The sequence below is a fragment of the Leucopleurus acutus genome (genome assembly GCF_964270905.1).
Source record: "Leucopleurus acutus genome assembly, chromosome: 5".
Taxonomy (NCBI): Eukaryota; Metazoa; Chordata; class Mammalia; order Artiodactyla; family Delphinidae; genus Leucopleurus; species Leucopleurus acutus.
In genome coordinates, this window is record NC_139147.1 from 11,353,755 (window position 1) to 11,367,300 (window position 13,546).

The 13,546-nt window shown below is 40.2% G+C and overlaps 1 protein-coding gene across 2 annotated transcripts in view; it reads right to left on the reverse strand.

Annotated features, from left to right (window-relative positions):
* The window catches only part of ITSN1 (intersectin 1), a gene marked incomplete at its 3' end in the record, with an annotated part of 230,302 nt that overhangs the window by 137,534 nt on the left and 79,222 nt on the right, over positions 1-13,546 (reverse strand). For both annotated transcript variants that reach the window (XM_082840315.1, XM_082840316.1), the window contains exons 6-8: positions 5,703-5,882; positions 4,123-4,219; positions 578-678 (exon numbers count right to left, since the gene is read on the reverse strand). In XM_082840315.1, the coding sequence (XP_082696441.1) occupies positions 578-678; positions 4,123-4,219; positions 5,703-5,882 (378 nt within the window). The remainder of the gene's footprint in view (positions 1-577; positions 679-4,122; positions 4,220-5,702; positions 5,883-13,546) is intronic.

Sequence of the window (13,546 nt, forward strand, 5' to 3'; positions counted from 1 at the left end):
GACAGTATCATAAAATCCTTTGAATCCTTCTAATGTAGACAACAATCTTTTTTTAAATCCATAGAGACCACATACCTTAACTCTGGCCTTTTATACATGAAGAAATAAGATCCAAATACGTAAAGTGGCCTCCAGCTGGTTAGTGGCAAAGCTAGGTTCTAAACTCCCCAACCATTTACTAACTTTCACCCTGTGTCCTGCCATAAACACTGATTGTTTGAGTAGACAGTTTCAAGTTCATCTACTAAATTGAACTTCAGAATGTGAACCAGGCTTTGTCCACAGCAGTGTTTCTTTGCAAGTGCGCTGATTTGCACAACAGTGGCATCTAGGGTGCTGGGGGATCCGTGGTCTAGGTTCTATTTACCAAGAAGCAAAAGCCTGAGGCACTGGAGAATAAAATAACTATGGCCTTATCAGTAGATGAGAACTGGAGGGGAATAACAAAAACCCTGTTTAGAAAGAAGTACAATAAATGGAGGAAGACATTGGGAAAATCTTCAGCCCAACATCTAGAAACAATTTGCATTTAGAACAAAGATCATGTTTCACTATCTTAATTCTCATTTGTAAATACCTGTTAAGTGTCCACTCATGGTTTTGTCATGACTGTTGAATAACTGTCGGTATTTCAGTCTGGATGGCTGAGGAACAGCCCATTCAGCTGCAGGAGGAACACTGTGGGGCAAAGAGAGGAAGGAGAGGAAAAAAGGATTAATAGTAAGGAAAATCACATTTAAGTTCTCTAAAAACAGTAAACTAAGAACTTCTCTAGAAAACTAGATTTAATATTTTATTCACTTCCTAATCACTTTCTGAATTTTCTATAATGATTTTTTCCATTTTTTAAGGTTATAAACCTTTCTCTCCAGATAAGCTCATTATTTTTTCCAAATCAAAGGTAAACACAGCAGACCAAGTGGCTGGTTCAAGTTATATGGACAATTTACTAATTTAAAGTTTCTACAAAAGAATGGAAAATCTCCTCGGAACTGAGGTGATACAGTAATGACCAGGCTTCTCTAAACTTCTAGAACAGTCCTCTTTAGGTTCAAAAAGCAATGATGATAGAAAACAAATAACTGCTTTTAAAGGTATTAATTCTTTAAAATGTTTAACTTTCTTTACACCAAAATACAGAATGTATTTCTTAATGAAATGGAGTTATTTCATTCTGAGAATTTAAATGCCCAAAATGGAGTTTCCCAGAGAGAAGAGAACATTCCCAGGGCGGTTGGCAAATCAGCAGTGCAGTATGGGAAGGAGCTCTGCTTCTGACTGCAATCCAGTGCTGACCTTTCCTTGCCAACATGCAGCTGACCTCAGGAAACCCCTTGCTGGCAGCCAGTTCGGGTGTAGACCTCCTTGGTGATCAGTTCCTCCGATTAGTTCCCACACAGTATCATGCTGGTTGGTACCCATGGCTTCTTGAGAGCCAGATGTTTCAATTGGGCAATTTAAACACGATGGCTGAGCTGGCAGTAAAAATGGCATTCTACTTCCAGGACAGATTACAACTAATGCCCCATTTGCAATTTCCTTTCATTTCAACAAAAATATCTATTTCTCACAGATTACAGTGAAATTTTAATCATGAACTGGACCTTTTAATCATCATTTATGTATGTTACCTACGCACTGATACTTACTATGTACACTTCTCAAAGCACAGAAACAGCTCCCAAACACTTGAAAAGTACCTATAAAAATTTATCTTTTCAATTTTTATAAACTTCTTAATAAAAACATTTACCAAGTTCTAATCTGCTGTGCATACTTCTGCAACAACTCTCTCATTTTAAACTAATATTTTGAAGATTCCAACTCTTGCCTATTTGTCAAGAAGTTAATTATATCTCTCCTGCACCCCAGGAATGTAGGGTATTACACAGAAGGTGTTCAAGATTACACTTATCCAATCATAGTTTTCTACCAAATTCCTGAGAATTTAAATAGGCCTAAAAATGCATTAACCAAAAAGTTAGATGCCACATTATAAAAACTTGCTAGAAACTTAAATTATTGAAAGGTAACTACCAAAAAAACCCCAGTGTTTTTATAACCGGAGCAGGACCCTATGGGGCCTTCTGGGGACAGACCCCTCCCCTCACGTCCTCTGCCTGCCTCTCTCAATTTTTTTTTCTCAGCCTATCTCTTGTTTGTAGAAAAGCTGTAGTCTCCCAGGCCTCCCCTGAGTCACAAAAGGCTGACTCAAGAATTAATGATTGAAAGTACATGAACGTGTAGTGACAAAAGCAGCAACTGGGCCAGGAGAACTGGTAACAATGTAAACAGTCAGCCATATGGCAGTCACAGAATCTTTAGTTCCTCCCTGAAGTACCTAGATAACAGTATCTGATGCACATTCCTGAGTTGTTTTACAGATGCTAAAACTCCACCAAAGGGAAGCTGGAGCCTAAGGATTGATAACATTAACCCCTGTGGCACTGCCCTGTTACCTCAGCATCAACCCATCAGAGAACGGCACACAGCTGGTCACACATCCTGTGACTCCCTTCCCTCATCTTGCCTTTAAAAATGCTCCCCTAAAACCCATTGGGGAGCTCAGGTTTTTTGAGCATTAGCTGCTCCGGACTCCTTGTCTGGTGCCTTACAACCTGGTGTCAGTAGATTGGCTTTACTGCACATGGGCGAGCAGACCCAACATTTTAATAGCATTAATTTTGCTAATACTGGCTGTTTGTTCATTTTAATGTCACAAGTCAATTTTAAGACAGATTTCAAAATCACTTGTGGAAAGTCAGAGAATACTCAAAGTTCAGCGTGATATGGGAGAAAGAATAGAAAACATGGAATTTAGTGTTAGATGATCTCAATTTAAATCTCAGCTCTGCTGTTTAGTAAGCTGTAAACTATGGGTGAGAAATATAACCTCTCCGGGTGTTTCTTCATTCACAATTCTGAGCCAATTACTACCCTACAGGTGGTTGTGCGGGTTAAATGGGATTAATGAGTCAAAGCAGATACTCAATAAATATTCCTGCATCCTAGGAGTAAAACCTTAATTAAATGGAACACAAATACCTGTATACCACAATTAACCGAAGTTTTCAGGGCAAATTTTAAGAACATCTGCCTTAAAATCAGAAAAATCTCAGTTCAACTCAGCCCTATCACCTAGGAGCTAAGTTATCCTGCGCAAGTCACTTCCTGTCTCTGAGCCTCCTCGTCATCTATAACACAGAAAATCAGTCATCTTATGGGGAAGAAGGTGAGCATTAAATGAGTTAATGTGCATAAAGCATCTGGCACAGTGTTTTTCAGTTTATGGATTTTCTTTACATTATTTTTTAAAAGGCAATGAATTATTGAATTATATTCAACATGCTCTTTTCTTTAAAGAGGAAAAATGACTCAATTCACTTAGGAAAGATTCCTAAAGAGGACTGAAACAAGAAAAGATGGAATCATCTTCATTTACATCTCCTTTTCATTTGGAAAGCTCTGAGACAGCTTATCAAGAGATTTAATTTTTTATTTTAGTACAGCAGTATGCAAGGGGAAAACATGGGTAAAATAAAAATATGAAAGATAATATGAACCAAGATTGGCCAAAACAGAAGCAAACAGGTCATGTAAGCTGTACCCAAAATTGAGCCACATGTTTGATTTAATAATAACTGTCCCATAACCTGAATAACTCATTTCATAAAACCTGATCTAAAGTTTTACTAACAATCCACACAGACCCCATAAGATTGTCTGAGATAAAATTAGAGCCAGTTTTGGCTCTAATCTTCATATAGTATTTTTTATACATAAACTTTTAAATGACTGACACAAAACAGTTAATGTGCTTTTTTCCCTCATACCTAGAGTTCTATTTTTTTAAACATTTACTACTACCTATTTATCATCCTCTTTAAAAAAAAATCAACATGCAACGCTTTCAAAGGAAAAGTAGTGTTCTTGATTCTGTCATCTCTACAACAAATAAATAATAAAACCTAGTAACATTATCCAGAATTAAGAAAATTATTAGCATTCTGCAAACTAAAACAAGACAAATAAAGAACACAGAGCTAATTCACTTTCAAATGTATGAGTCAATCAGATAATGGTTGAACCAAACCACCCATTTAAAACAACAAGCAAACTTACCTAGCCACGTCAAATGATTGTGCCTTCTGTAATTTAGTGTTTAACTGTGACCCTGGACCAGATCTACTAAAGGAAGAACTCTTTGGCAATGTGGCTGCTGAAAAAATAAATAAATGTTGAATAATTTTAATTTTACAAAAGTAAGAAACATTTCCCTATTTATAAAAATTAAAATGCATAGTTATCAAATCTGAGGCAGAAATTATTCCTCCCTTCTTACCATTCCAGACTCAAAAAGTTATTCCCTCCTTGCTTCCTGCCCTCTAGCCAAAAGTGTTTTACTAGTTCCTTCAGAAAACCACCTTACTAGGTAGTAATGTTTACATCCATAAAATCTGATTCTTCATTAGACACTTAGTATCACATTTTAGAGGACCTGTTCCAATAGTTAAAGAAGTAACAGCTTAAATAGATAGCTGGCATATTCTTAACTGCACTGAAGGAGCTGAAGTATTAGTTCCAGATGTAAGAGCCAAGAAGTCACAGACTTGTCTTGGCCAGATGACACGTGTTGCCAGGAAGGGCCAGCTTTTGTGTCTGAGTCTCATTCAAGCTGGTTAGCTGTGTGTCAGGAGAAAAACTTCGAGCCTTAACCAACATTCCCTTCAAATTTGCCTACTGTCTTGCAACATTCGCCGCAAAAGAAAACAAGACACAGTGCGGGGATTCACTGCTACTACTGGAAAAATAATTACAAGCATTTTCTCAGCTGCCATCACACCTGCAGTCATGGTCTCCTATGAAAGATAAACTACCTGTGAAAAGAACATCTTAAAAACAAGAGGTCGATTTGGATTCTGTGGCTATAACTTAGAGACACATCCTGACAGATGTAATAAATGCGGAGGCCTAGGCAGATTCATATATAAGGCTCAAACTCACACTGTCAGTCACTTACGAATTTATTCAGACATATCCGAAGTACTTAAAAAACAAAAAAAAACCTTTCCATATTGATATGAATCCCTTCTGATTTGTTAGACTAAGACCATCTACATCTACACTATGCTTTTCTTTAACTAAAGGGAAAAAGACTTTGAATAAAGTCTCAATTAAGCAAGCATGTAATACTATAACCTTAATATATTTAGCCATTCAATAGACTTCCTTCCCCCTCTATGCCTGATTCACTCCACCTCCTCAAAAAAAAGAAAGGCAATGTTCTTTTTTTTCCTCCCACATAATTCTACTCCTAAGGGATTGGCTTGTTTATTAGCAATTCATGGCAGCTGAAGAAAAGTAGTAAATGATACATGGAAATAAAAAGTGTTCAAATACTGTTCAAACTTGAGCTGCTCTCATCAAGGCCTTGAAAGGAAATTATGCTCTTGGTTTTAGCTGTTGAGTTCACCTCTGTGTACAATGGCACCCAAAGCTTCATAATTTCATTCTCCTTTCCCTCTCTCTAGCCTAGCTCATCCCCAAAATGAGACATTAAATGAAAAAAAAGAAAAAAATGAAGATGATTTCTTCTGGAATAAAATACCATTTAAATATAATCAGAACGTGAAGACAGAAAATGAGAATGAAGAGTAAAATACAGGTAAAAGTTCGGCCTGTGGCTTCAGCAGGTCACGTACCAGGATGAGTGAATGCAGGCAGAGGCTGTATGACAGGGGGCGTCCCGTTAGCCAGAGGAGGCACTCCTGCCGCAGGAACAGAGGATACTAGCGGGGGAGACATTCCGACAACAGGAATGGAACCCATTGGCACTGGAGCAACAGCGGTCAGCGGTGGCATGCTGGCGATACCTCCCATACCTATGAAGGGAAAAATCCCAACAAAATTCACATGGAACCACATTTCAACATTCAATGATAATTAATCCAGGACTCCATGGAGAAGAAAATCCCTTTCCAGTTGTAATACAGTTCCATTTAAAATATGAATTCAGATTAATCATTTTGAAGGGGAGTAAAAATTGTCAAGGATCATATCAAAAGGGCTCAAGACCCAACTTAAAGAAGGATCTACTGGCCAAAGTTGAGGATCAATAAGAATAATAACTGCAGTGGACTGAAAGCCACCAAAGAGAATTCAATTCACAATGATTTTTTTTTAATCCTAATTGGTCACCATAGGCAATCAATTTATTTTGAAAACTAGTACATAAAGGCAGAAAATAAACATTTATCCTGCCTTTCTTTTATATACTGAACCTCAGAGTAATCAAACATTTGATGAGAAAGTTTCTCTTTATAGAAGTATTCTAACCAAAAAATGAAGAAACGATATAAACTAAAATAGATGTTTCTATTCTTTTAGTTTCTCTATCCTAACTTGTGATATGGTGATATAATAAGAAATATATATCTGGTCTCTGTCCCCAGGTCTTGATTCCTGGCAGAGCTCCTAAAACCCTTTTAATTTCCTGACTGATAGGAACATCTTTTGCCAAAACATTTGGTCTCAGTCCCTGGTTCCTGACACAGAGCTTTTAAGATCCTTGGAATCTCTAGAGTGGTAAGAGTATCTTTGTGTGTTTGATGTGGTGACTGATGGCTGGGGACCCCTAAATAGCTGCAGGATGGGGGCTGGTCACGGGCATGATTAGAGGGTTGGAACTCTCAGCCCCACCCAACTCCCACCTCCACACAGACCTCAGGGGAAGGCAGAGGGAGGGGCTGGAGACTGAGCTAATCAAATGCTACCGATTTAATCCATTATGCCTGCATAATGAAACCTCCATAACAACTCCTACATACCAAGGTTTGGAGAGCTTCTAGGCTGGTGAACAAATCCACGTGCTGGGAGGGTGGTGCTCCCCAACTCCACGGGGACAGAAGCTCCTGCACTCAGGACCTGTCTGGACCTTACACTATGCACCTCTCCATCTGCCTGTTCATCTGTATCCTTTATAATATGCTTTATAACAAACCAGAGAATGTAAGTAAATGTTTCCCTAAGTTTGGTGAGCTGTCCTAGCAAATTATAGAAAAGGGGAGAAGAGTTTGTGGGAGCCTCTGATTTTTAGTCAAGTCAGACAGAGCATGGGTACCCTGTGGCCCATTACTTGTGACTCAAGTCTGAAACAAGGGCAGTCTTGTGAGACCGAACCCTTAAACCTGTGGAATCTGACGCTGACTACCAGAGTTAGCGTCAGAATTGAATTTAATTATAAGATATAAAGTTAGTGTCCGGAGAGTTGGAAAATTGGCTGGTGTGGTTTTTCTGGACACAAAATTCTTGGCTGATTCTTTCCTTGAGAATCCTAAATATGTCACTCCATTTCCTTCCGGCATGAAGCACTGCTGCAGAAAAGTCTGAAGACATTCTAATTTTCTTTCTCATTAGCCATGTGTTTTCTTTTTCTTTGGGCCCAAATGATTTTTTGTCTTACTAGAATGTATCTTAGTGTTGATCTTTCCAGGTCGATCTTCTTGGGCACATACTATATATATTCGTTCAAATTTAGCTTCAAACCTTTTATGTCAAGAAAGCTGTCTTGAACTAGTTTTTGCCATTTGTTCTGTTCCCTTGCTTTGGTTTCCTTCTTCAGAGACCCCAACTAACCTACTCAATTCTCTTTGCCTTCAACATTTGCCACTTTTTCTCAAATTCTTTGTATCTCTTTTTTCATTTCCTTTTAATGTTTGAAATCTTCCTCTTTTTACCTTCTATTTCCTTTCAGATAGTCTCTCTTGTGTTGCTTCTGGCTCACTCTTCATTTCTGAAATGACTCTTTCTTTTATGTCTCATTCTTTCCTGAGTGGTCACCTGATTTCTGGGGTTTTAAAATTCTGATCTATGTTAGTCTTTCATGACTCGCATCATTTTCTTAGTACCTTTCAGCTTGTTTTGAAATAGTAGGTTACTGATGTGCTGTCATCCTCCACAGGGGTGTTACTCGGCTCTTCATCCTCTTTTTTCTAATAATAACCGTGTGTGGGATTTGACCTTGGCCTGATACTGCCTGATGCTCGTTTTGATATGAGCCTTGACTCCTGGGATTTCCAGGCTCGTTCTCCTCCCCCACTTTGGTCTGGACCTTCTCCTCCTTCTGTCTCTGTGTCGGTGCCCTGCTTAACTTTTATTCCACTCCCAGTCACTTCTCCTCAGTGTGAGATCCTGTCCCCAAAGGCAGCCTTGTTGGGCCAGTGCTGAGAGTTCACAGGGACCAGATCTTGCAGGTCTTCTTATTCTTATTCTCTAACATCATAATTTTTCCATTTTAAGTTACCTACTCAGCTCTTAAATTGCCACTGCAAAGACTATCATCCTTGTACCAACTGACTGCCTTTTCTGAATGAATGAGTGTTTTCTGAATACTTCTAAATAAACACACCTACCAGAGGCTGTGCTTTAGATGCCATCCCTCATGACGGTGCTAAGTCTCAATTCCTGAAGTTTTACCCTCTCTCCTCAACCACTGACGGAAGCACTTCCCACCATAAACACACCATTCTTCAGCTGACATGCTCCCCTTACAGTTAAACCCTCCCCTCTTCCAAGCCTCCAGCAGGCTCCTGTCCCTACCACTCCAAGGAGTTCGTCAAGGTGAGGTCCAAGCTCGTCTTGCCAAATCCAATTACTTTTCTGTCCTAGTCTTACTCAGTCCCTCAGAAGCAACTTGAACAATGGGGCACTCCCCTCCGAAACACTTTTCCTTGGCTACTAGGACACCAACTTCCTCCCACTTCACTCTGTTTCTGGCTTCTTCCCTTTCACTAGAGCTTTAAATGTCACAGACCGCCAAGGCCTGGACCTAGGTCTTCCACCTCCTCTAAAGCTACACTTCATCAACCTAAGTAAAGAGGAAAACTGAGGCAAACTTGAATTACCAGAAGTTGAGTTTATGCAGGCATAGCAGAAGAACTGCAATTCTGATATGCCTGGTTTTTTTTTGGTGGGGGGGGGAGCGGTGGGCACCACGCGGCATGTGGGATCTTAGTTCCCCAACCAGGGATCGACAACCCTGCGCCCCCTGCGTTGGAAGCGTGTAATCTTAACCACTGGTCCGCCAGGGAAGTCCCAAGAATTGCAATTCTGGACACACCAACTGCGGTAAGCTACAAGTGAGACCTCTGAGGCTTTGGGGTGGGCTGGATATATGGGCAAGGATCACAAAGAGGAGGGAATTCAATTAGAGTCCAAGCAGCAAGTTCATTGGCTTGAGGAGGAGAAGAGACTTTTGCAGGATGTTCGTTAGTCAAGGGATCAGTTTCGATTTTCTATAAATGCCTGACCAGTCCCTTGGTCCTTAAGTTTCATTTTCCTGAGGACCCATGCATGAGATTCTCCATTTTATATCCTCTGGTTCCATTTAAGATTGAAATCTTCACACTTCTCTCTAAGATACCGTATCCAGCCCCGGGGCTTTCAATGCCATCCGCACCCAAACTCACCCAGAACTGACAGATCCCTCCTGAGTTGCAGACATACAGATTCACCTGCCTCCTTCACATCTCGACTTGGAAATCAACGAGGCCCCTCAAACTTGAAATGGTCAAAATCTGATTTATTTTTTTCTCCACAATACAGGATATCATGAATCTAATTCTACCCTATCTTCCACGTTTATTATCACCACCCAGATCTAAATTACCATAACCTCTTGCCTATGGAAAAAGACTCCTTACTGATTTCCCTTTTACTTGTCCCCCTGCAATACAGTCTTCAAATAATACAAATGACAAAACAACAAACAAAAAATAACAACACCAAAGAAACAAAAATAGTCTTCAGATAACACAGATTTTTTTTTCTAAGTGTCTATCAACCATGTCACACCCCTGCTTCAAAGCTTTCAACTGCACTTAGACAAAAATGTTAACTCTTTAGTGGTTTTAGCAGGCCCCAAACCACCTGCCTCCTGCCTTACCTCCCTGACCTTAAGGCCTAACGATACTTCAGCTACAAGGGAGGTATCCCATTTTTGTTCCTCTCACACACCAAGCTTTGCCTTAGGACCTGTTGCTTTTGCCTGGGGGTCTTCTCCCCTCACGAGGCTCTCATGCTTAAGTCAGCTCAAAAGTTATCCCCTCGGAAAATTCTCCCCTAACCACCGGGTCCTACTTGTCTCTATCATATTACCCCATTTTATGGAATTATTTGTTTGCTTCCCCCAACTTGTCAACAAGCTCCATAGCAACAGGAGCCATGATGTCTCGCTCACCACCATCTTCCCAGCAACTAGGACACACAATCAGGGCTTAAAAATATTGATTGGTCTGACTTAATAAAACCATGGACTCTGGCAAAAACAAAAGCAACAACCTCCCCCTGAAACAGTTGAGTCCAGAGTATAAGAAGAATGATGCTGTGTGCAAATACACTGAAGGAAGAAGGTATGTCACAGAATGTCCTTAAACACAGTTGGGTACCCTTAGGCAAATCACAATATCACTGCACCCCATTTTCCTCTTCTTAACAAAAATGATTATCCAACCCCTAGCCAGCCTTAATTCCACAGTGTGTTAACATTTGCATTAACCTTGGAAGAGTGACAATGCCCCATGTCACCCTCATGATTTAGTGATAAGGAAGGTGGGAAGAGAGAAGGAAATAAGGAAACCAAGAGCCTTCAGGAAAACTGAGTTTGAACAGGCTCCACCTCCCTTTCAGAAACATGGTCTCAAGCAAACTGTTCAACTTCTTGGAATCTCAGGTCTCTCGTTTGTATAAGAGAGCCAATAATCTCTGCATACTTTTAGGGTTACTGTTGTGAGCAGATAAAATACTATATGTAAAGACAGACCACAGGGCTAGGAAGCCCATGGTCAGATAATGTCTAATATTAATTAGAAAATAATAATAGTAATAAATTATGTTCTCAAGTAGCCAGAAGAAGTATAAGAAAAAAAAATTACCTTGGCAAAGGCCAGATCTTTTTTTTTTTTTTTTTTTGCGGTACGCGGCCCTCTCACTGTTGCGGCCTCTCCTGTTGCGGAGCACAGGCTCCGGACGCGCAGGCTCAGTGGCCATGGCTCACGGGCCCAGCCGCTCCGTGGCATGTGGGATCCTCCCGGACTGGGGCACGAACCCGTGTCCCCTGCATCGGCAGGCGGACTCTCAACCACTGCGCCACCAGGGAAGCCCCAAAGGCCAGATCTTTGAGTAAACTTGGGCAAAGTGGATTAAAACCATGTACTTTTAACTTCTCTTTATTTTCTATAATTCCCTCATGATTTATCTTCTTGAAAACAGTTTACTGAGAAGGGTGACATGACGAGAAGGAGGGGAGGGAAAGCAGTGGAGAAGCTGGGAGTAAGAGCTAAGGTCTGGCTGGCAGGAGGGCAGCTAAGAAATCCTGGCTTCCCTTAGAGGCCGGGGCAGGTTACTCAGCTGACTGTAAAACCCTCTGGGCAGTGAGGCCACCCCTCCTGAAAATAAATCGGCACTATCCTTAGCGTTGAAATTCCTATAGCAGGATGGACTAAGACGAGACATATTATATGTCAGAGGAAGAATTACTGACACCCGGGTTTCTGGGAAAAAGAGGCAATGGGATGCCTGTGGTTATCTGACCCTTTCTCCACTCCGAGGTTTCTTCTTGCAGCCCCGGAAGGGAGGCCAAAAGAAAACCAAACACCCTTTAGCTGTTTTGGGTTTCGACCAAATGCTGGCTACAGGGCCCTTCAGAGATTCAGAGTAACTTCTACTTTTAACTAGGCTGATTAACTGAGGACTACAAACCGCGAACACAGGATGGACAAGATCAACAGGGGCCCTGGTCCCTTGCAGCCTATGGCACTGCTCACCTCTGCTCTTCCTGGCCTTTGCTCTCACGTGACTTCTTGAGTTTTCCTTCTTCTCTTGGATCACTGTCCCACTTGCCTAACCCAAAACCTGTAACTTTCCCCTTAAAATATCCAGACTTGCAGCTCAACCTCACCAAAAGAAAGGCAATGCATAGTTTGTTTGTTTTTAATAGTGAACCTTTAAGTAAAAGCATAGCATTCATTTATCTCAGCTTATCATTAATTGTATCAGAGACAACCTGAATGACTATTGACTGTCCCCTCCCAAACCTCCTTCACTTTACTCCCTGTCATCAGATACATCAGGATGAAGAGAGAGAAGGAAACTCTATCCACAATTTTTGTGTTTTGTTTAAACTGTCTAAGAACTTTCCCATGAATCAGATGTTGGATCTGATTACTGTAATCTTTAAATCAACCTAAATAATTAAAGTCTAGGTTGAGAACAGATAAGAAATCAGAACTGTTGGTGATCTTAGCTGACTAATTACCATTTAATTTTTAAGAAAAACATCTGACTAAAAGACAGCTTTTTATGGAATTATGTTTTAAATTGGGATAATAATGGATTTTTTTCCCTGTGGAATTTTGTTCTAAGAAATAACTTAGGACTTCCCTGGCAGTCCAGTGGTTAAGACTCGGCACTTCCAATCCAGGGGGTGAGGGTTCGATCCCTGGTCCGGGAACTAAGATCCCATGTGCTACGTGGTGTGGCAAAAAACCCAAAAAAAAACAAAAAAAACTTAATATGGCCAATTGCCTCATTACTGTGAATAAAATACATATTTCTTAATACCATAAAGAAAAGGAGCACAAGGAAACACAAAGATGCTCTGGAAACACAAAACCTTTCAAAAGGAAGTATGTGACAATGTGAAAGGTCAAGAATCCAATAAGAGCAAGAAAGAAACAGAAGATGCAGCAGGACACTGCAAGTTTGTTCCTTTTTCCCTGACAATCTGCACCTTTGATTTCATTTTTTGTTGGTGTTCTGTAAGAATTTAATGTGTAAACAAATACAGAAAAATAAGCACTACAGCAACAAAACAGGTTTGCATCTTATATAGAAATTTTAAAGACAATTCACCAACAAGTATGAGGTTAATCTCTGTATTAAAGCTTACCTTCTTATAGAATAATTTAGCAGTCTCTGAGATTTTAAGCCAGAAAAACAAGACTCATGCTGGTAAAGCAACCTGCAAATACCTTCTGTCTGTTCTCACAATTAGTCTACTTCAAACATAAAAAGACCTTCCAAAGGAGGAAGACACTGCACTTAACGGAGATTGCTGGGACCTCCCTGGGAAATCCTTGCCCATAGGAGACGCTTTACCACCTGCAGGACTAAAATGGTGGCAACAAATTGAAAGCCAGGAAAAGATTCCTGTAGCTTTGGTGTATTTGCCCAATTTAAGTGTTACCTTCAGATGTATAATAAAGCAAGTAAACAGAACCATAAAGATAAGCTTTCTATAAATTAAATGGTATTTGGCTACAGTACTAAGGAGGTGAGAGAATAAGAAACTTATGTTAATTACCAATCCTAAATGACTACTTGCCCATTGCAACTGAAAACTGAGGACTCTAAGTATGGCAGATTGCTAATACTTTAGAGTGTTTTATTCATGTTTTCCATTGAGAATCCTTAAAATGTTTGATAAGCTCCTTTAACTAAGAAATCACATAGGGGCTTCCCTGGTGGCGCAGTGGTTGAGAGTCCGCCT